Source organism: Microtus oregoni, unplaced genomic scaffold (genome assembly GCF_018167655.1).
Source record: "Microtus oregoni isolate MIOR12 unplaced genomic scaffold, Mior012 000008F_ref0000371, whole genome shotgun sequence".
NCBI classification, from domain to species: domain Eukaryota; kingdom Metazoa; phylum Chordata; class Mammalia; order Rodentia; family Cricetidae; genus Microtus; species Microtus oregoni.
Window position 1 is genome coordinate 37,140,321 of NW_024543067.1, and position 22,513 is coordinate 37,162,833.

At 42.6% G+C, this 22,513-nt stretch overlaps 1 protein-coding gene across 1 annotated transcript; it reads left to right on the forward strand.

Annotated features, from left to right (window-relative positions):
* Nucleotides 1-1,110: 1,110 nt before the first annotated feature.
* Nucleotides 1,111-21,730, forward strand: LOC121451965 (zinc finger protein 426-like). The gene is made up of 6 exons (XM_041657810.1): nt 1,111-1,331; nt 9,324-9,410; nt 11,244-11,370; nt 17,296-17,376; nt 18,532-18,584; nt 20,834-21,730. The coding sequence occupies exons 2-6, from the start codon at nt 9,378-9,380 to the stop codon at nt 21,599-21,601; spliced, it is 1,062 nt and encodes a 353-aa protein (XP_041513744.1). The 5' UTR covers nt 1,111-1,331; nt 9,324-9,377; the 3' UTR covers nt 21,602-21,730.
* Nucleotides 21,731-22,513: the final 783 nt, after the last annotated feature.

The window sequence follows — 22,513 nt, forward strand, 5'->3', positions numbered from 1 at the left end:
GTGTGAGATGGTCTCTGGGGGTGACTCCTTCTCGGTGTTTGGACGCTAGAGTCCAACACCACTAAACTGATAACCTGAGTTTAATACCTGGAGCCTACATGTATGTGTATGTCAATGGTTCATACCTCCATCATCTCCCAACAAAAATATATGTACAAAAAAGATTGTATTTTGTACATATAGCATATTTTGTCCATCCTTGTTGTTGGACACTTAGATTGGTTCTAAAACACAGCTTCTATGAATGATGCTTCAATAAGCACTGATGGACAAGTATCATGAGGAATTGTTTTTAATTAATAATTTTTGTTCTTTGATGCATACCACATGAAGACCTGGTGCCTGTGGAGACCAGCCTAGGCTATATTGTGAGAGCATGTCTCATAACCCCCAAGACAAAAGTATATAATAAAATATTAAAATTATATGTATTTAATAATATAAAAAGCTGGGGACATGGCTCAGTGGTACAGCATTCGCCCATCTACCACACACACACACACACACACACACACACACACAGAGGAAAATGTAAAGAAATCCAATCTATAGTTTATTAAGTTATCCAAATAAGAGGAATCCACATGTTGGACTCAATGTTTGGAAGAAACGGATCATCTCATGAACTGGTAGATTTATCAATAGAACTGTGATTTAGAGATTTGGACAGTCTTGTATTATATTTGTTAAACTGCAAGTAGTGGCGGGCACTCCTACAATTCCAAGACTTGCAAGGTAGAGGCAAGGTGTTCAAGGTCATCCTCAGTTACAAGTCAGGTTGGAGAACAGCCTGTGCAGCACGTCTCAACATCACCAAATAAAAACCATTGATTACCATTTTTCAGCATTGTCCGCCCCCTCCCCCCATGCCCACTCCACTCTGGTCCTTTCACCAGCCACATCGATCCCTGAGCTCGGTCCCATGTGAATCCCCTGCCCACAGGCTGAAAGCAAAACAGGAAATAGCATCGCGTTTGCCTGCTTTTTTTCTGTCAGTCGCCACGAGTGACTCAGAGTCTATGGTTCCGGACTGTGAGGTCCGCACGGGTAGTAAGGAATTCCGTTGACAAGGACGTAAGTGACAGGCCGGGTCTGCAGGAGCCTGCGCGCGGTGCGACAGCGGGGAGCGGGGAGCGTCGTAAAACTGCCGTGACGTCGTGTCTTTGCCGCACGACAGCTATTGTTTTGTTCACGTTACAGCCTCCAAACCTTTATAATTTTCGTTCTTCTTTGTAAACCACAAGAAAAAGATATTTCCGCCGTTGGATACGTTAAAGAGCGTCCCCGAGTGTCCTCCTGCCTCTTGGACCTGGCAGCTGCCGCGTACACGGGTGAGCGCTGGGAGAGATTAGGCTCTCGAGTGGGGGATGTGGCTGTCTCTGCTGAGCCCCGGATTCCACGCCAGCTTTGGGGGGAAAAAAATCTATAAATATATATTGCCTGTAGGTATTTTTATTTATAGTTATTATATGTACATATATGTGCTTAAGTGGTTCAAGAGGACCTTTCTGTTTTTAAACAAATGAACATTTTTGTTAATTTTTACTACACTTTAAATCGAACCCAATACATGCAAAATACTAAGAAATATAGACAATAAAAAGTAAGTAATGAGCCGCGCAGTAGTGGCGCACGCCTTTAATCCCAGCACTCGGGAGGCAGAGGCAGGCGGATCTCTGTGAGTTCGAGGCCAGCCTGGTCTACAAGAGCTAGTTCCAGGACAGGAACCAAAAGCTACCGAGAAACCCTGTCTCGAAAAAAAATCAAAAAAAAAAAAAGTAAGTAATGAGGGGGCTGGAGAGATGGTTGTTGTGTAAGAGAGCTCGCTGCTCTTCCAGACGGCAGTTTCCAACACTGGCAAGAAGACTCACAACCTCCTGAATCTGTCCTCGGGATCCCACACCCTCTTTCTAGCCCCTGAAGGTACCTGCATATATGTGGTTTACACACACACACGAATACATTTTTAAATATTAATTAATGGTACCCCCTTGTTTTGTTTAATTTTGTTTTTTTGAGACAGGGTTTCTCTATGTAGCCTTGGATGTCCTGGAACTCACTTTGTAAACTCCTCAAACTCCCAGAGATCCATCTGCCTTTACCTCCCAAGTGCTGGGGTTAAAAGTGTGTGCCACCACCGCCTAGCTGATAACACTATTTTTTTTAATAAATTTTAAGATTCATAACTGAATTTCATACACGAATACTAGCCATACTTCAGGTCTCAGTGATTTATGTATTTGGTTGGTTTTTTGTTTTGTTTTGTTGGTGGTGGTGGTTTAATTTTTGTTGTTTGCTGTTGTTTTGTTGGTAGTGTTTTGTTTTTGTTTTTCAAGACAGTGTTTCTCTGTGTAGCCCTGGCTTTCCTGGAACTTGCTCTGTAGTCCAGGCTGGCATCAAATCTGGAGATCACCTGCCTTTCCTCTCAAGTGCTGTGATTAAAGGCACACGCCACCACCACCCAGCTAGTTATCCTATTTTCATTTTTCAGTTGTGTGTGTGAGGGTCACAGGACAACTTGCAGGAGCTGAGTCTCTCCTACCATGTAGATCCAGTGTATCAAGCTCAGCCCATCAGGCTTGGCTTTATCAGCTGAGCTGGCCCATCTCTTTGGCACTATTTAGTGTTTGTTTCGTTTTTACTCTTTTCCATTTTTTAGTCTTTTTGAGACAACATCTCACTATATAGCATTGGCTGTCCTGGAACTTGCTATGTGGATGAGACTGGCCTTGAACTCACAGAGACCTGCCTACCTCTGCCTTCTGAGTGCTTGGATTAAAGGCTTGCACCACCGCATATGGCCCTATTTATTCTTTTACAATTTCATACGTAATATATATCTAAGGAGTGCCCTTTTTCTTTTTAGGGTGCTGAGAATTAATTGATCCTGGGGTTTCACACTTGGCAGACAAGTGTTCTACCACTGTCTTTGTTTCTTAATTTTAAGAAAGGATTTCTGTTTGTTTGTTTGTTTGTTTGGTTTGTTTTGTTTTTTGACACAGGGTTTCTCTGTAACAGCCCTAGCTGTCCTGAAACTAGCTCTTGTAGACCAGGCTGGCCTCAAACTCAGGCCTCTGCCTCTCAAGTGCTGGGATTAAAACCGTATGTCATCACTGCCCAGCTCTTGAGAAAGAAGAAGCGGAGGAAGAATCTATTTTTCAGCATGTAACTGACAGGAAGATTAAGTGTTCCAGTAATGTAATAAGAGGATCAACAGTGGTTGACACTGGAAAGCTCACCACACAAATTGCTTATGGTAATTCCCAGGATTGGCCAGTGTTTTATATTTGTAAACAGATACAATCACTTTAGGTGGATTTGTTGTTCCTCTTACCACCCAAATCATGGTTCTCATTCCCTGAAAAAGACACCTAGTGCAAGCATTCCTGTAGGACCCCTTCAGTATGCCCACACATCTGGAAATGGGGTCACTCCATAGGTAACTGCCCAAACCTCCTTCCTACAGGGGAGTCTTTGAAGAGGCCAGGGTCTGAGTGACATTTTTATTTACCTAAAAGTCTTCCTAATAAGGTAGCTGACATAGTGCAGCATTTGGTGGGGGGGGGGGGGGGGAGAATATGTGTGTTACTGAGGATTGAACCTAGGGTTTCACATTCTGGGCATGTTTGTCCTTTAAAAAGTTTTTTACATTATTTATTGTGGTTATCACGTTATTTTTACATTTATTTACTTGTGTGAAATTGAGTAGATGTGGAGGTCACAGAACAGCCTAGTAACATGCTTGTGCAAGTGTGAAGACCTGAATTCAGATTCCTGACACCCACATAAAAACACTGGGCATGGTAGCACACGCATGGAATCCCAGCACTAAGGAGGTGGAAAATGGGAATCTCTGGTGCTTGATTGCCAGCTAGTGTAGCCAGTCAGCTCCAGGTTATATGAGAAACCCAGTCTCAAAAAAAAAAAAAAAAAAAGAAAAGAAAAAAAATTAAGTGGACAGCCAGGTGGTAGTACACGTCTTTAATCCCAGCACTTGGGAGACAGAGGCAGGTGTTATCTCTGAGTTCGACCGGGTGTACAGAGTGAGTTCCAGGACAGCCAAGGCTACAGAGAGAAACTCTGTCTGGGGCAGGGGAAGTGGGTATTGGGCATGGTGGTACACGCCTTTAATTCTAGCACTTGGGAGGCAAAGGCAGGTGGACCTCTGTGAGTTTGAGGACAGCAAGGTATACGGAGAGAAACTCTGTCTGGAGTGATGGGAATGGGTATTGCGCATGGTAGTACACACCTTTAATTCTAGCACTTGGGAGGCAGAGGCAGGTGAATCTCTGAGTTTGACGACAGCCAGGTATACAGAATGAGTTCCAGGACAGCCAAGGCTACTGAGAGAAAGTCTGTCTAGGGCAGGGGGAGTGGGTATTGGGCATGGTGGTACACATCTTTAATTCTAGCGCTTGGAAGCAAAGGCAGGTGGACCTCTGTGAGTTTGAGGCCAGCCTGGTCAACAGATTTCCAGGGTAGTACAGGACCTGTCTCAAAAAATTAAATAAAAAAGATGGAGAAGCTCCTGAGAAATACCCAGCATCGACTACACATACACATGCTTCTGCCTGGTTAGATCAAGCCCACTAAGATATTTTTCCCATTGATAATTCACCTTAGGGTGCTAGAGAGATAGCTCCATTAGAGTGAGATAGAACATTAGATGTGTAACTCTGAGGGCCAGAGTTCAGATCCCAGCATATAAGTAATCAGGGTATTGTGCAGACAGCCTAACTCCAGCTCTGGGAGTAGTCTTTGTCTTTCTCACGCTTACACGTGTACACATACACACAAACATTAAAGACATAGACTGGGCTGGTGAGATGACTCATTCGGTAAACATACTTGCTGTGTAGATATGACAGCCTGCGTTCAGTTCCTGGATGCCATGGTAGAAGGAGAGAATGGATTCCTGAAAGTTTTCCTCTGACCTCCACACAAGTGCCAGGGGAAGCACATGCCCATCTTCTCAACACACACATTCCACTTTGCTCAGGTCTCCATTTCAGGCTTTCATGACATTTGCAAAGACTCTGAGGATTTGTCATATCCTGTTATCTAGAAACAGCAGAGATTGTGTGAGCCGTCCAGAGAAGGTGATCATGAGAGAGGGATTAGGAAGGTGGAGAAATGCAGTGGAGATCGTGAAGTCAGATGTCCGTGGTAAAGCATTCACAGCGCACCAGCTGATTAGTGGGCTACTCTAGACCTCAGCTGGCTCTACAGTCATCTAAGCGTGCTCAACTCTAACACGCCCCTTTGCTGGGTAGTGTGCAGAGAGGTGGCGCACCACTGGAAACACACTTCTTTGAATTTGTGGCATTTTCTTTATTTGTTCAGAAGACACCCAAAGGGGATGCTTTGCTCCATCTGGGACTCGCAGCTTGAGGGTGGCTTCCCCAGGCAATGTCTGCTGCATATTTTGAGCATGCGATTTGCTGATATTCTGCTATATATCTGATGTTTCCTTCTATCTGCTCTATGTAATTCTATGTTTGCTTTTGTTTGTTATGTACTTAATAAACTCATTCCAAAGCAAGAATAGAGCTTTTGTAGATCACACTGGCTGGACAGAACAGCATGCTGCGAGTGAGAACTTCATCTCTCTGAGCTGATGCTTCTGTACATGTAAAGTGAGACCATTAGTCTTCCTGGTGGGCTACATGGCTTACAGATTCTTTTCCTGGCATCAGATGAGTTAGAGCTGCTCTGCTATCTGGCAGTAATGTGTTTATCCAGTCATGATGTGGGAGAGTCTTCTGTTTTGTGTTGGTTTCATTGGTTAATAAAGAAACTGCCTTGGCCCTTTAATAGGACAAAAAATTAGGTAGGCGGAGTAGACAGAACAGAATGCTGGGAGAAAGAAGCCAAGTCAGGCAGTCGCCATGATTCTCCCACTCCAGACAGACGCAGGTTAATATCTTCCTGGTAAGCCACCTTATGGTGTTACACAGATTATTAAAAATGGGTTAATCGAGATGTGAGAATTAGCCAATAAGAGGCTGAAACTAATGGGCCAGACAGTATTTAAAAGAATACAGTTTCCATGTAATTATTTCAGATGTAAAGCTAGCTGGGGACTTGATTGGGGGAGGGAAATGGGAGGCGGTGGCGGGGAAGAGACAGAAATCTTTAATAAATAAATAAATTTTTAAAAAAAAGCTAGCTGGGTGACGGGATGCAGCCCACCGCTCCTCCTACAACAGAGTGGAGCTCCAACGTGTTAAACTGGATCCATATAAAACCTGAGAGAACTTAACGCATCTTTTTGCTGTTTGTGGGTGGCGTGCAGCAGAGAAAATTTCCTCACACTGCAGCCTTAAAAAAAAAAAAAAAAAAAAAAAAAAGCCGCACAGGGTTTTAAAACGCAGCAGCTTCCTGGGCCCTGCCGCTGGTGCAAACTCCGGCTGTGGTGCATTTGTGGGCCTGGGTGTTTGTGTTCCCCCTCGGGATCGGGAATAAAGTACTCTGAGACCGTGCCCCCCCCCCCCCCCCCCCCCCCCCCCCCCCCCCCCCCCCCGCAGACTTTGGGATCAGGCTTAAGCTGGCCGGAGAGCAAATTGGAGAGAGGTGGAGCCAACATCCAGAGCAGCCCGCTGCTCTGCAGCTCAGAGGCAGGACTGATTCAGTCACAAGCCTCCAGCTCCGCTCGCCGTGCTGAACTGTGCTGACCTCAGGCAGGATAATTACCATAACAACAGCGCAGTTGAGGTTTAGACTGGCAGTAAACAGGCAGTACCATATTACCCCTACATGGTGCGATTTAAGTTTTTAAAAAATTCTTAACATTTTAAGAAATGCTCCTGGATAGTGAAAAAATTACAGAGTCACAATAGGACAGATTCAGACATAAAAGACCTCTATGGGTCACAATGTTGGATGAGTGTACGTAGGCTTGGGAGAGAGAAGAAAAATATAGAAAATAAAATTAATGTTTAAAAAAGGGTAAAGTCTTTAAAGAGACAGAGTACAGATAGTTATAGATTAAAAAAATAAAGAAAAATAAGCCACGTAAAAATGGAAAATTCACAGAGAGTCTGGATTATGTACATTGTGTTTTCTTTAGAATTTTTGACGTGAAGGAGCTAAGTACAGAGAGACGTTTCATTACATGGGCTGCCAAGCTAAACCAGAACGGATATAAGGGTATTATGATTTCAGAATTTGGGTCTAAGGATATGATGCTTTGGAAAGGAGTTTCTAATTTTGTTTTCACAGAGGATGAGACTCTGTGGATTGCTTCTATCCCAATATGGTATGATAGACCGCGCCCTCCTGAAAGGTTGCTGTAAACACCCTCAAAAAATTACTTCATTCAACTGCCGACTGAGATGAACCTCGCACACAGGTTGCACCATAAAAGACCTAATTAACAGCGCCCCCATACAGCAGAAAGCAGTTTGGAGAGAAAAAACTGCGGCCATGTTCCAAAATATTGTTTATAAATGTTCTTTTCCATTTAAAGGGGGATATGATATAGATGTGAATAATTTGCATTCATATGGATTTTAAGGTCAATTTTGTTATATGTATATACATATTTCTAATCTTGATTAAGGTATTGTGATTGTGTAGTTCATTTAAAAATGTAATGTATATAGGTTGTTAATGGATAGTCATCTATAATAGTCAAGTTTTGTAGTCATGCTAGACTTTCTAGATGTACATAGATATATTTCAGATAGGCATTCTTCATATCTTTCAAAGACTACAGAATATGGCATTTAATGTTTTAATAACTTAGGACTTTTCATGACAATGAGACACTCTGCTCCTGGCAGCGCCAATTTACTTCAAGAGGAAGATGGGCATCAAAGAGGATCTTATGGGGTTGGTTAGCCATTTGGGCAAGAAATTGCTCTTGCCTGGACTGATGCATAAATTGGACACAGAGAACCCTCAGAGAGAGGACTGCTGAACTTGCCTAAAGGTGAGATGGTCTTTCAGGGTACTGATTCATGAAAGAGTCTGCAAGACATTCTGCAGAACACAGCAGATAATGACTGACTGTCTTTAAAATTTCCTGCTTCATGAAAAAGTCTGCTGGATACTATGGGCCTGAAGGCCAAAGATGGATGCCCCAACGGTACAGAGGAACTTTGGGTGACTGTACAGACAGCGAGATGTCTCTGTCATTTCTAGAGTTTTGGACTTCTTGTTTGCTTAGGTAATATTATATCCTTCTGGAGTCTTTGATGGAGTTGACGAATGGTTAGTTATAGTTTTCCTTAGGTTTGATAAAAGATATTATAGATATAAATATTGTACTAATTCTTGCTTGATAACTGTTTTGTTATATGTAATCTTACTATGTTAAAGTAAAAGCCTTTCTTTTTTGTTTAAACAAAAAAAGGGGAAATGATGGGGGAGAGTCTTTTGTTTTGGTTAATAAAGAAACTGCCTTGGCCCTTTAATAGGACAAAAAATTAGGTAAGCGGAGTAGACAGAACAGAATGCTGGGAGAAAGAAGCTGAGTCAGGCAGTCGTCATGATTCTCCCACTCCAGACAGATGCAGGTTACCATCTTTCCTGGTAAGCCACCTTGTGGTGTTACACAGATTATTAGAAATGGGTTAATCGAGATGTGAGAATTAGCCATTAAGAGGCTGAAACTAATGGGCCAGGTAGTATTTAAAAGAATACAGTTTCCATGTAATTATTTCGGGTGTAAAGCTAGCTGGGTGGTGGGACGCAGCCCCGCCGCTCCTACTACAACACAGTCAGGCATGGTGGGGCCTGCTTATAATCTCAGCACTTGAGAGTCAAGTGGATCAGGAGGTTAAGGCCAACCTAGGCTATGTAAAACCCTGTCTCAAAAAGATGAAAACAAATAGGGCCAGCAAGACAGCTCAGTGGGTAAAGGCACTTGCAGCCAAACCTGATGACCTGAGTTCAATGCCTGAGACACACATGGCAGGAGGAGAGAACAGAGTCTCCCAAGCTATCTTTTCCATGTGTGTGGTATAACATTTCTACAATTCTATACATACAATAAGTAAATGTGAAAGTATTTTCCTTTTTAAATTATTTTTGATTTATTTGTGTGAATATTTTCTTACATGTATGTTTGTATCTTGTACATCCTGGAACTGGAGTTATGGATGGCTGTCAGCCACCATTTGAACCTGGGTCTTCTGCAGGAACAAGTGCTTGTAACAGTGAGCCATCTCTACAGCCCTAAAAGTATTTTTTGAAATAGTGTATGCATCTAATTTTTCTCAAGTGTATAGGATTTTGTGTATCTGACACTAGGATCAATGAACTGAAGAACGTGGAGAAAGATAGGAATTTTTGGTTCTTACACCTTCTCTTTCTTCCAGGTACTCTTCTTCCTGTTGACCCAGTCTGCCTTGAGGAAAAAAAGGGCAGAGAATATGGTAGTCCACCACCTGAGAGATTTTTATCAGGTATGCAGACTGCCTCACAAAATGCCGAATGTGCTGCACCAGGTCAAGTGTTTCCATCCAGGTAGACGTGACTCTGCAGACTTCACAGAGCCAGCAATCAAGGCTGGAACCCCAGTTGTACTTCCCCTGGGTTAGCCCCACACTTACTGGTGCAGTGTTATCTGAAATTCCACTCAGGATCTTAATAACTTCTGATTAATGTTGATACTCATGGTGACACTGGTTTGTTTGTTATTTTGCCAAGTATTCTGAAGGAATTTTAAGAGGGAAGAGCATACCTTTCTGTCTGCGTGTGTGGGGGAGAGTAAAGCTCTTAGTACAGCACTTGCTTAACACCAGCTCCAGGAGACCCGATGTGCTCCTCTAGGCTCCATGCACACCTGCACACATGTGCACACAAAAGCACACATATGCCTAAGTAAAAGTAAAATTAAAAAAAAGAAATTGAAAATCATCCTCTTAGGTAGAGACAGCGGGATCAAGAGTTCAAGGTCATCATCAGCTACAGAGCAAGTTAGAGACCAGTTTGGGGGATACGTAAGACTTTTTCTAGAAAATGCTGGGGCCGGTGAGATAGCTCAGCAAGTTAAGACATTTGCTGGAAACCCTGAAGACTTAAGTTCCCATGAACCCACATGACAGAAGGAAAGAACTAAAGCCTGCAATTTGTCCTCTGACCTCCAGATATGTGCTATGGTGGGTGGACCCTGCCCCCCTCAATAAAATAAGTTCTTTTTTGTTTGCTTGTCTTAAATTCCGTGTATATTTTGCCTGTATGTATATCTGTACCACGTGCATGTCTGGTACCTACAGAGGTCAGAAGAGGGCATCAGAACCCCTGGAACTGGAGTTAGGAGACTCCAGTTATGATGGTTATGAGCCCCCATGTTGATGCTGGAATGGGGACTCAGGTCGTTTGCAAGACCAACAAGTTCTCTTAGCCACTGATCCATCTCTAACCCCAAGAAATAAGTCCTCCCCCATCTCTGGGTTTGTTGTTGTTTTTCAAGACAGGGTTTCTTTTGTGTAACCTTGGCTGTCCTAGAACTAGCTCTGTTGATCAGGCTGGCCTTGAACTCACAGAAATCCACCTGCTGAAACAAGTTCTCTTTTGTAAAAAAATTCCTGAAACTGGAGATGACTCAGTGGGTAAAGCTCTTGCTGTGCAAGTATGAGGACCAGAGTTCAAATCCCTAGCTCCCATGAACATGCCAGATGGGTGTGGTAGCATTTCATTTCAGTAACTTGTAATTTCTGTCCTCTGGAGGCAGAGCCAGGATCTCTTAAGTGAGCCTGCTAGTTAGACTAGCTGACTAAGTGAGCAGTGGTTTCAATAAAAGACCCTGCCTCAGTATGTTAGTTTGAGAGTCATTGAGGAAGATGCCCAATATTGACTTTTTGCCTCTAATACACATGTACTCACGTATGTGAATACCTATACACACATGGATACACTTTACACACACAAAAAGTATAATTTTTTCTTTTTCTTTTTTTTTTTTCTATGCTTGGAATTGAACCTAGGGCCTTGAATATTCTCAACAAGCAATCTACCACTAAACTGTATCTCCCAACCCAAAGACTGCTCATCAAACCTGTTTACCAAGTGTTAGGGAATAGAGAGACGGGATGTTTGTTTAGTTGTGAGAAGGGTCGCTAAAGCCATACATCCATAGAAAATGGACAGTGACCGTGGACAGGGAGATCTCCCAGACCCCCAGCCCCTGAAGCAGACAATGAAGTCCTTAGGTCTCTAACAAGAGTTGGGTCTTGTGTCTTAATCTATAATGAACATTGGTTACATGTACTCAGGCTGGCATGTATGTGATTTAGGACTCGGTGACCTTTGATGATGTGGCTGTGGACTTCACCCAAGAGGAGTGGGCTATAATGGATCAAACTCAGAGAGACCTCTACAGAGAGGTGATGCTGGAGAACTACCAGAACCTGACCTCAGCAGGTAAGACTGCCAGCGACCCTCCTGGCCTCTTAGGGATCAGCGGTCTCCATCTGAATACACTAGGAATAGAGACACATTGGAGGAAAGGGTTTTTCCAGACAGGGTTACTCTGTGCAGCCTGGCTGTCCTGGAACTTTCTTGTAGACCAGGCTGACTCAGAGAGTAAAGGTGTTTGCCTCCCCTGCCCAGCTCAATTTTAATCATGATATTTTTGTTTATTTTTGGTTTTGGTTCTTTTTAGATTTTTAATTTCATGTGTATGGGTGTTTTCTTTTTATGTATATATGTTCAGAATTCATGAGAGGGTGGTAGATCCCCATAAAGTTGGGTTAAAAATGGTGTGAGCCATTGCTGGGTTCAGTTCTAAGAAACCAGGTCCTCTGGAAGACGAGCCAGTGCTGTTAACTGCTAAGCCAGCTCTCCAGCCTCTCAATAGTGTTTTGAGTTTCAACAGTAAAACTAGTATGAACTTCTATTTTTCTTCCCAATTTTATAGATTGAAGATTTTTCCTGAAAGCTGAGTATAGGGGTTAGGGGTGTGGCTCAGTTGCTAGAATATCTGCCTGGCATGCATGAAGTCCTGGGTTAATCCCTTACCACATAAACTGGATATGATAACATGGATCTGTAATCCCATTACTGGGGTGAAGACAGGAATCTCAGCTATGTAGCCTGGCTAAGCTATATGGATTCGTTTCTTGGGTTTTTTTTGGTTGTTTAGTTTTGTTTGGTTTTATGATTTTTGGTTTGCTTTTGTCTTGTTTTTTTTTTTTTTGTTTTTTGAGACAGTGTTTCTCTGTGTTCTCCCGGAACTCACTTTGTAGACTTGAACTCACATGTGCTGGAATTAAAGGTCTGTGCTACCACCGTCTGGCTGCTACATGAATTTTTATATTTCCCTCCCCCGTTAAAAAAACCAAACAAAAGTCAGGTATGGCGGGTTCCTTCTGTAACCCCAGCGCTCGAGAGGTTAAAGCAGGAATATCACCTAGAGTTTGAGGTCAACCTAGGCTACTTGGGTTCAAGGCCAGTGTGGGCTATATAACAAAACCCCATCTCAGAATAAATAAATAAGTAGAAAAGAAATGAAAGGGGGAGGGGAAATCTTTTTTCAGGTTTATTTTTATTTAAATGTATAAAAATACATTTTAAATGTATTTAAATATATAAAAATATATCATGCATGCATACGGCAAAATGTTGTTTTTCTCTTTTTACTTTTTAGACTCTGGGGTCCTAAATAAATCACACACAGAGGCTTATTATTACCTATAAATGCCTGGTTTTAACTTGGCTTCTTTCTCTCTCTCTCTCTCTCTCTCCCTCCCTCCCTCCCTCCCTCTTTCTTTCTTTCTTTCTTTCTTTCTTTTTTCGGATTTTCGAGACAGTGTTTCTCTGTAGCTTTGGAACCTGTCCTGGAACTAGGTCTGGTCTACTAGACCTGGCCTTGAACTCACAGAGATCTGCTTGCCTCCACCACCCAGGCCACTTTTGCTTCTAACCAGCTTTTCTTTTCTTTTCTTTTTTTTTTTTCTTTTTCCGAGACAGGGTTTCTCTGTGGTTTTGGAGCCTGTCCTGGAACTAGCTCTTATAGACCAGGCTGGTCTCGAACTCACAGAGATCTACCTGCCTCTGCCTCCCGAGTGCTGGGATTAAAGGTGTGCGCCACCACCGCCCGGCTTCTAACCAGCTTTTCTTTACTGAAAGTATCCTGTCTATCTTTTCCTCTAGCTTTTAATTTTCTCTATTTCTGTATAACCTTTCTTTATTACTCTGTTGCTGGTTGTGAAGCTGAGTGGCTGGCCCCTTCTTTTCCTTGATCTCTCTTCTTTTTTTTTTTTTTAAGATTTATTTATTAATTATGTATACAATATTCTGTCTACTTGTATGCCTGCAGGCCAGAAGAGGGCACCAGACCCCACTACAGATGGTTGTGAGCCACCATGTGGTTGCTGGGAATTGAACTCAGGACCTTTGGAAGAGCAGTCAGTGCTCTCAACCTCTGATCTCTCTTCTTTTTTTTTTTTTCTTTTTTTTTTAAATATTTATTTATTTATTTATTATGTATACAATATTCTGTCTGTGTATATGCCTGCAGGCCAGAAGAGGGCACCAGACCTCATTAGAGATGGTTGTGAGCCACCATGTGGTTGCTGGGAATTGAACTCAGGACCTTTGGAAGAGCAGGCAATGCTCTTAACCACTCAGCCATTTCTCCAGCCCCTCTCTTCTTTAATCCCTGCTCTCTCCTTCTATTTCTTTTCTCTGCCTGCCAACCCCGCCTATCCTTGCTCCTGCCTCGTTATTGGCCATTCAGTGTTTTATTAAACCATCAGATGTTTTAGACAGGCAAAAATCACAGCTTCACAGTTAAACAGATGCAACATAAAAGAATGCAACACATCTTTGTATCATTAAAACAAATGTTCCACAGTATAAACAAAAATAACACACCTTAAAATAAAATTCCACAAGACACGTATTGCCCAAGGAGGTCAGAGGAGGAATTAGATGCCCTGGAACAGCTGTGAGCTGCTTCAAGAACAGCAAATGCTCCTAAGTGCTAAGCCATTTCTATAGCACCCCGCTCCATCCCCTTTTCTCCTATAGGTACTCTGACTGGCCTCGAACTCTCAGAGAGCAGCCTGCCTCCCACCCACATGCTGGAAGTAAAGGTGTATACTACCACACTTGGTTCAAAAATCATTGTTACCTTAGATATTAAGACACTGGCTTAGCATGGTGGCACACACCTTTACTCCCCGCACTCGGGAGGCAGAGGCAGAAGCAGAGGCAGACCTGGTCTACAAATTTAGTTCCAGGACAAGCAGGGCTACATAGAGAAACCGTCTTGAAAATCCAACCCCCCCCCCCCCGCCCCGCAGCATGAGATTTTTTTTTCTTTCCTTTCATGAGAGTATGGTCTGCCTCCATACTCCTGATGGCCTCAAGCTTTGTGCGTGATGCACACTGGCCTTGAACTCACCGTCTTCCTGTCTCCTTCCAAAACTGATTACGGGGGTGTGTGCTGTACCTGGCTTGAAAACTTTTCAGTTTTTTATTGAAGTGAAGTATTTTGTTTGGATTGGCCAGATTGGCAGCATCGGTGCTGCACCGTCTGGGGCAGTTACTGAGTAGACAGTGTTGCTGTCGAGGGGCAGGGGATCTGACGAGTGTGGAGCTGATGGGCAAAGGGGTGACTTCACCCCACGATGGGGTGAGGAGGAAGCTGGGAGTTTTCTTCAGCTACTAATAGAATTTTGCAGTTTAAAACTTAGAAATTATTTCTGGAATATATATATATTGCAGTTGATGGTGAATTCCTTAACCTATAGAAACTAATATTGGGGCTATGAGGTGACTTGTATACTGTGTGTGTTTACATGAATGAAGGCATGTGTGCCATAGGGCGTGTGTGCAGGGAAGTAAGAGGGCAAAACTCTGGTGTCAGTCCTCACCCTTCATTTTAGACAGGCTTTGTTGTGTGTTTGCTGCGTACACCAGCCTGTCTGGGCTTATCCTATTTCTGCCTCCTCTCTTCACGAGTACCAGGATTATAGATGCTGTGTTACTGTGTCTGGCTTTTACATGGTTTCTGGGAATTTGAACCCATATCTTCATGCTTCTATAGCAGAGCATTATCCATTGAGCCTTCTCCCCATCCCCTATAAGGTGGTTTTTGTTGCCCCCCAAACGGGGTCTTGTAGAGCTCCTGGCGTTGGAATCTGAACAAGCCACTGACCTGATGAACCTGACCCTGGTCTGTGAGATGCTGCTATAACTTTTTCCCTCCAATAACTCATATTTTTGTTTTGCCCTGTTATTGTTTGACTGAGTGTTAATGTTTTATTAATGTGTATGAACTTTAACTTGGGGTTTTTTTTAGGTTCAGAAAACGGTGATCTAGCCGGGCGGTGGTGGCGCACGCCTTTAATCCCAGCACTTGGGAGGCAGAGGCAGGCGGATCTCTGTGAGTTCGAGACCAGCCTGGTCTACAAGAGCTATTTCCAGGACAGGCACCACCAAAGCTACAGAGAAACCCTGTCTCGAAAAAGCAAAAAAAAAAAAAAAAAAGAAAGAAAGAAAACGGTGATCTACATGCTTAGTCCTTATGAAGCATTTCCCATGCATTCTTTTTTTTTCTTTTTTCTTGGTTTTTCGAGACAGGGTTTCTCTAGCTTTTGGAGCCTGTCCTGAAACTAGCTCTAGCTCTTGTAGATCAGGCTGGCCTCGAACTCACAGAGGTCCTCCCAAGTGCTGGGATTAAAGGCGTGCGCCACCACCGCCCAACCTTTCCCATGCATTCTTTAGAAACAGCTCTGCAGTGCTCTGAGCAGTGAGTGGTACAGACTTTTACTCTTAGCACTTGGAAAACTTAGGAGGGCTGGTTGTCCGGGGCTATGGAATGTGAAATTCTATCTCAACAACAAGAAAAAACAGAAGCTAGAGCTAAAAACACTGGCTGCTCTTCAGTTTCTAGGGGTCTAGTGGCCTCTTTTGGCCTCTAAGGGCACTTTCACATCGGTACACACATGCACACAAATAAATATTAAAATAAATCTTAAAAAACAGGGAGAGGGGCTGGAGAGATGGCTCAGAAGTTAAGAACGATGGCTACTCTTCTAGAGGACCAGCATTCAATTCCCAGTACACACACAATTGTCGGTAACTCCAGTTCCAGGGGATCCAGTGCCCTTTCTGGCCTCTAAGGGCACTACACACTTGTGGTAAACAGACATAGTATGCAAGCAAAACACCATATGCATAAAATAATAATAAAAATAAACAATAGTATATGATAAAGATGATGATGATTGTTGTCTGGAGAGCTGGCTTAGAGGTTAAGAGCACTTGCTGCTCTTGCAGAGAATCTGGGTTCCATCCCTAGCACTCACATAGTGGTTCACAAACATCTGTAATTCCATCATCCCGTGCCCCCTTCTGCATTCCTCTGACACCAAGTACTACATGGTGCACATACATACATACAGGCAAAACACACATAAAATGAATAAATCTAATAAAGAAATTAGAAAGAGAAAAAATGTGGGGGGCTGATAAATGCTTCACGGGCAAGCATGAGCAAGCACGAGGGTCTGCGTTCAGTTCCTCAGTACTATTTATAAAGCCATGTGCAGTAGCTGCACCGGTAGGGGAAATTGGAGGGTCCCTGGGGACTTCCTTGGGCAGTTTAACTAAATTATTGAACTCCAGGTAAAATGTGATTGTGTTTCAAAAAAATTATGGAACCAGGAAGATGTAGTGATTAGTGCCTTTAATCCAGCACTTGGGAGGCAGAGGCCAGGGATCTCTGTGAATTTGAGGCCACCCTGATCTATTTAATAAGTTCTGGGCAAACCAGGGCTACACAGTGAGACTCTGTCTCAAATCTAAAACAGAAAAACTATATGTGCTGGTGTGCGCTTATATTCCCAGTGCTTGGGGATTGACTAGCCAACCTAGTCTTCATCAGTGAACCCCCAGTCTTCGTGAGAGACCTTGTCTTAGAAAACAAATTGCAGGGCTAGGACTCAAGGATATCCTAGAGATGACTCAAGTATAAAGTGCTTGACTGTATCATCACGAGGAGCACAGTTTGCACCCCAAAACCCATGTGGAAAGTAGGCAGGCACAGTAGCTGCCTGTGAGTCCCAGCATTCAGAAGGGAGAAGGAGATCCCCCTGGAAAGTTGACCAGCTAGAGTGGCTGTACTGATGGCCCTGGATGCCTCAGTGTAAAGAAAAGGTGGACAGTGGTCAAGGAAAACACCTGACATCAACTTTGGACTCACATGTGTGCACATGTGCACTCAAACCACACATATACACACAAAGGGAGGGAAAGAGGCTCATAAATTTACCATTACTGTTTTTTTTCTGTTGAATATGAACCACATCCAATAATACATTTTCCTTTTATGTATAGGATATGAGGTCGTCAAACCCAGTCTGATCTCCTGGTTGGAGGAGGAAGATTTACAGGAAATGCAGAGAGGAGGTTTCCAGGGTGAGTAGGCATGGGGAAACAGTTGTGATCAGGAAGTTCCTTAAGTTTGACAATAGGATGAAGGGTTTTTGGGGTTTTGTTTGTTGGTTTGGTTTGGTTTGGTTTTCTTCCCTGTGAGTCAGGGTCTCGCTGTATAGCCCAGGCTGGCCCCTACAATATTCCCACGTTTACCTTCTGGGTTCTGGGGTTGCTGGTGACCACCACACCCAGCATAATGAAACATTAAAGAGTCAACCTGAGCTTGCTTAGGAAGACTCTTACTCCTGAGCAACAGCTCCAGTCTCATATCGGAACTTTCAGAGATACAGCTGACCTCAGACGGTGCCAGCCTTTCTCTCAGAAGCAATTCTGGATTTCTTACACTTGGATCAGACTTTTTCTTGGTCCCACAAAAATGCCTGTTCTGTTTCTTATTTGTGATTTTCTTACTCTGTGTTGAGCTCTTTCCTCATCATCATCCCTGATGGTGCTCTTTTCCTCTCTCAGTTTTCATTTCTAAAGAGCAATTTGTAGTTGGGTGGTGGTGCACACCTCTAATCCCAGCACTCAGAAGGCAAAGGTAGGGAAATGTTTTGGGTTTGAGGCCAACCTGGTCTACAGAACGAGTTCCAGGACAGCCAGGGCTACACAAGAGACTCTGTCTTGAGGGGAAAAGAAGAAGAAAAATTTGTAACTGTCTAAAACTATGACTCATGTTTTTACCCTTGCCAAGTTTTAACCTAATTAAAATTATCAAAATTTAGTTTCTTGGGCTGGAGAGATGGCTCAGAGGTTAAGAGCACTGACTGTTCTTCCAGAGGTCCTGAGTTCAATTCCCAGCAACCACATGGTGGCTCACAACCATCTATAATGAGATCTGGTGTCCTCTTCTGGACAGCAGGCAAAGATGCAGATAGAACACTGTATACATAATAAATAAATAAATAAATATTTAAAAAATTAAAAGTTTTTTTTTTAAAAATTATTTTCTTCTTTTTTGTAGTTTTATTTATTTTGGTGGGATTTCACACTGTAGCCATGGCTGGCCGTAAACTCAAGAGTCCTTCTGCCTCAGCCTACACTCTCACCACACTGGCAAGACTTCTCATGTTCTATTCCTGTGACACACCTCTCATTTCTAATCTGGATTCTGTTTTGTTTTTATGTCTCTTTTAGAACGGGAGATGCATGGCACTTTAAGGAAACAAACTTCTAAGGTGGTACAAATGGTAAGATTAATCAAGGATGTTAATAGTTCCCATACTCTGAAAGACTAGAAATTCCACTGTGGAATTGAGAGGAAATTAGTGGCATTCACTCAGGGTGCTGTAGGTAGGGGAGCAGCATTTTAAACCAGAAACACTCACTGTAACAGTGTGTAACCCATCATGAAACCAAATCCTTCAAGGTTCCCACAAGTGCACATCCTACGTGTATAACTAGACATTGAATTAACTTTTTATTGATTCTTTGTGAATTTCACATCATGTATCTCAATCCTATTAACTTCCTTATCCCTTCATAGCGGCCCTTTGCCCTGGCAAACCCCTCCCCCCACCAAGATAAAATAAAATTTCAACAAAAAAATATTGTGGAAGCTGTAGTATGGCTCAGTGAGTCACACAGTATACCCTTTGGTCCATACATCTTTACTTGCAAGTGCACATTGCAATGAGTCCCTGGTCTGGCTCGAGGCCTCCGGCTTCTGCTACACTATAGATATATAAATGCAGTCCCTCGCTAGGACTGTTCTCGGATACTCTGTTGTTGCCCTGTGTCATGGAGATGTTGCCCTGCAGCTTTGGATCTGTAGAACTAGCCCCTTCACATGCTCCAGCAGTTCATAGATAGGTAGACATTGGGGTAAACCAACTCATAGCCCTAGTTCTGGGCCTGGGTGGTGCTGGGCTGGGCTGGACTGGTCAGCCCTCCAGCGCTCCCTCATCCTCACCACCAGGGCTAGCTTACCCAATGCAGCAGGTAGCAAGGAGTAGGGCTAGTTCTCCTACTCTCACTCCCTTGGGGACCTGCTCACCTGCACCTACACCACCAGGGCCAGCTCTGCTGTGTTGCCCAGGTGAAGTACAGGGCCCACTCAACCTGGGTGCTGCAGTGGGTGACTGGCTGGGCCAGCTCTCCCACCTGCCGCAAGTGGTGAGGGGAACGGAAGGGCATCTTTCTGTCACCCAGGCCACCACATGGCAGACAAGGAGGAGCAGGATCAGCTCTGCTATTCTCACATGATCAGGGCTGGCTCACCCACACCCCTGAAACAGGGTCAGCTCTACTATGCTGCCCAGGCAAGGTGCAGGGCTAGACACTGAATTTTTAAAGCAGTTTATTTATCTGTGTTCTATTTATGTGTCGTGTGTGTGTGTGTGTGTGTGTGTGTGTGTGTGTGCGCACGCGCGCGCACTGGCATACATGTACCAGGGAAGTTTATGCCATAGCTCTCTTGTAGACTTGGTTCTCTCTTTCAACCATGTTGAGACATCATCTCTTTTGTGTCTGCTACTGCATAAACTCCTGTCCAATTCTCCTGTTTCTGCCTTCCATCTCAAAGTGGTAGTGCTGAGATTACAGATGCGTGCTACTGTATCTAGTTTGGGGGATCAGTTGTCCATTGTCAGGCTTGCATGGCAACAACTTTGCCTGCTAAGCCATCTTCCTGGCTCCTTAAAACAATTTTGTAACATGCTTAACATTTTTTAAACATTTAAGCTGATTCTAGCACTATTGTTCTTTCAGTTTGATTACAAATCACATAAGCAACTTTAAGAATGTCATGAAAATGGTAAAAATCATAATCATCCTCTAGTAATACATTAAAAAAAGATGGGGTCTCATGTAGCCCCTATCCTCAGATTTGCTATGCTGCTAAGGGTAGCAGCTCCTGACGCTCCTGTCTCCATCTTCTTGGTGCTGGGTTATAAGTACCCTGCCATGCTAGCTCTGAATGATGTACTTTAATCATTGTTTATTCATACAGAGAAGACGCAACGTTGTTGGGGACCTCCAAAATTAATTTATGGAAATTTCTTGTATGACTATGAAAGAATTGGGATATAATCTGTAGAAAATTAATGCAAATGAGAAACATTTAAGAGGAATAGAATTCTCCTTTGTAAGGGAACTCTCTTTGGTACATACTCTGAATATGGTGAATTTGGGGTACCCAATCTGTGCTTAAAAGGTTTGGCTTCAGAATTTCCACAAATATGCATCCTCATATATGTAACTCTGCTTTAAGAGTCTTAAAAGAATTTTATGAAGACATACATGAGTCATTTCAAAGTTAGAACAGATTATAAGTGGTTCTTTCATTAGGGTCCCTTCATTCAACTTGGGGAAAAAAGCAGCAGAAATTATATACATTTAATAAGAATTTTAAGTATCTAATAATGTTTCTGTCTTCATAGGGATTGAAAACCTTAATTTTGAACAATCCATTAATTATATTTATTTTTTTCATCAACAGGCAGGAAGACATAGTGCTTTGGAACTCTGTGATTATATGCAACATAAAGATATCTTAAGAGAACATTCATATTTTAAAAGACATATGCAAACCGAAAATTCAGAGCACATCTGTGACTCTAATCAGTATGGAATGCATGTTCCCACTCTGCATGAGGAAACATCTATGAGACAGGAATTTTCTGTGTTGAGTGAGAATGCAGGAAACTCTAGTCTGACCCCAAATGTCACTCACCAGGGAACAGGCTTGCAGGACAGAGCTGTTGAATGCAGTACCTCCCTTAGTCAGTCATATTTTAAGGCACATATGAGAATCTATAATGGGGAAAAATTCTGTGAATTGATTCAATTTGCAGATTTTTCATGTCCCACAAGTGGAGCTCTGCCTATTCAAAAGTATACCATAAAAGCCTATGAGTGTAAGACTTGTAGGAAAGTCTTTGGGCATTCTTCCAATCTTAATAGTTACATGCGAACCCACACTGGAGAGAAGCCCTATGAATGTAAGGTTTGTGGCAAAGTCTTTGGGTATTCTTCAAATCTTAATAGTCACATGCGGATCCACACTGGGGAAAAACTTTATGAATATAAAATATGTAAGAAATCCTTTACTACTTCTTCAAGTCTAACTAAACATTTCAGAATTCATACTGGAGAAAAACCATTTAAGTGTAAGGAATGTGGAAAAGCTTTTACCAAGCACATGTACTTTTTTTACTTTCTGCACATGTACAAACACATGCTGAACAGAAAAGCCCTATGTCTGTAAGTTACGTGGGAGATCCTTCACTATTTCTTCAAAGCTAATTGACCACTTAAGAATTCATACTGGAGAGAAACCCTATCAATGTAAGGAATGTGGGAAAGCCTTCCACGCATCTTCCTACTTTCATAAGTATCTAAGAACACATACTGGAAAGAAACCTTATAAATGTGATAAGTGTGGGAAAGCCTTCCACACTTCCTCCTACCTATGGAAACATGTAAGAACTCACAGCGCAGAGAAACCTTATAAATGTAGGGAATGTGGAAAATCCTACAAAAGATGTTATCTATTGAATGAACACTTAAAAACTCATAAACCCTTTGATTGCAAGGTATGTGGAAAGTCTTTTAGAAGTTCTGCTTGCCGTAATAAGCACATTCGCCTTCACACTGGAATCAGACCTTATAAATGTAAGTATTGTGGGAAAGACTTTACTGTTTCTTCAAGTCTCACTGAACATTTAAGAACAAACACTGGAGAGAGACCCTATGAATGTAAAGAGTGTGGGAAAGCATACAAAATCTGGTACCTGCTGACGGAACATGTAAAAACTCACACTGGAGATAAGTCCTTTGAATGTAAAGTTTGTGGGAAATTCTTTGGAAATTCCTCTTGCATTAATAAGCACATTTGAATTCACACTGGGTTAATGTAAATACTGGTAAATGTAAATACTGTGGAAAAGACTTCACTGTTTCCTCTAACCTAGGTGAACATGTAAGGACTCATACAGGTAAGAAGCCCTACAAATGTAAGGAACGTGGAAAAGTCTTCACAACATCCTCAAACCTCTATCACCGTGCACAAATTCACAATAAAGTGGTTTCCTCGAAGTATCAAGAATGTGGGAAAAACTACAATAAGTTTTATTGACTAACTGAACATCTAATAACTAAGTCTGACCAGAAACTCTTT

Coding starts and splice junctions, on each gene's coding strand:
- LOC121451965 (XM_041657810.1), top strand. CDS start 9,378: ATGGTAGTCCACCACCTGAGAGATTTTTATCAG. Junction 9,411..11,243: donor ACCTGAGAGATTTTTATCAG/GTATGCAGACTG, acceptor TATGTGATTTAG/GACTCGGTGACCTTTGATGA. Junction 17,377..18,531: donor GCAGAGAGGAGGTTTCCAGG/GTGAGTAGGCAT, acceptor TGTCTCTTTTAG/AACGGGAGATGCATGGCACT.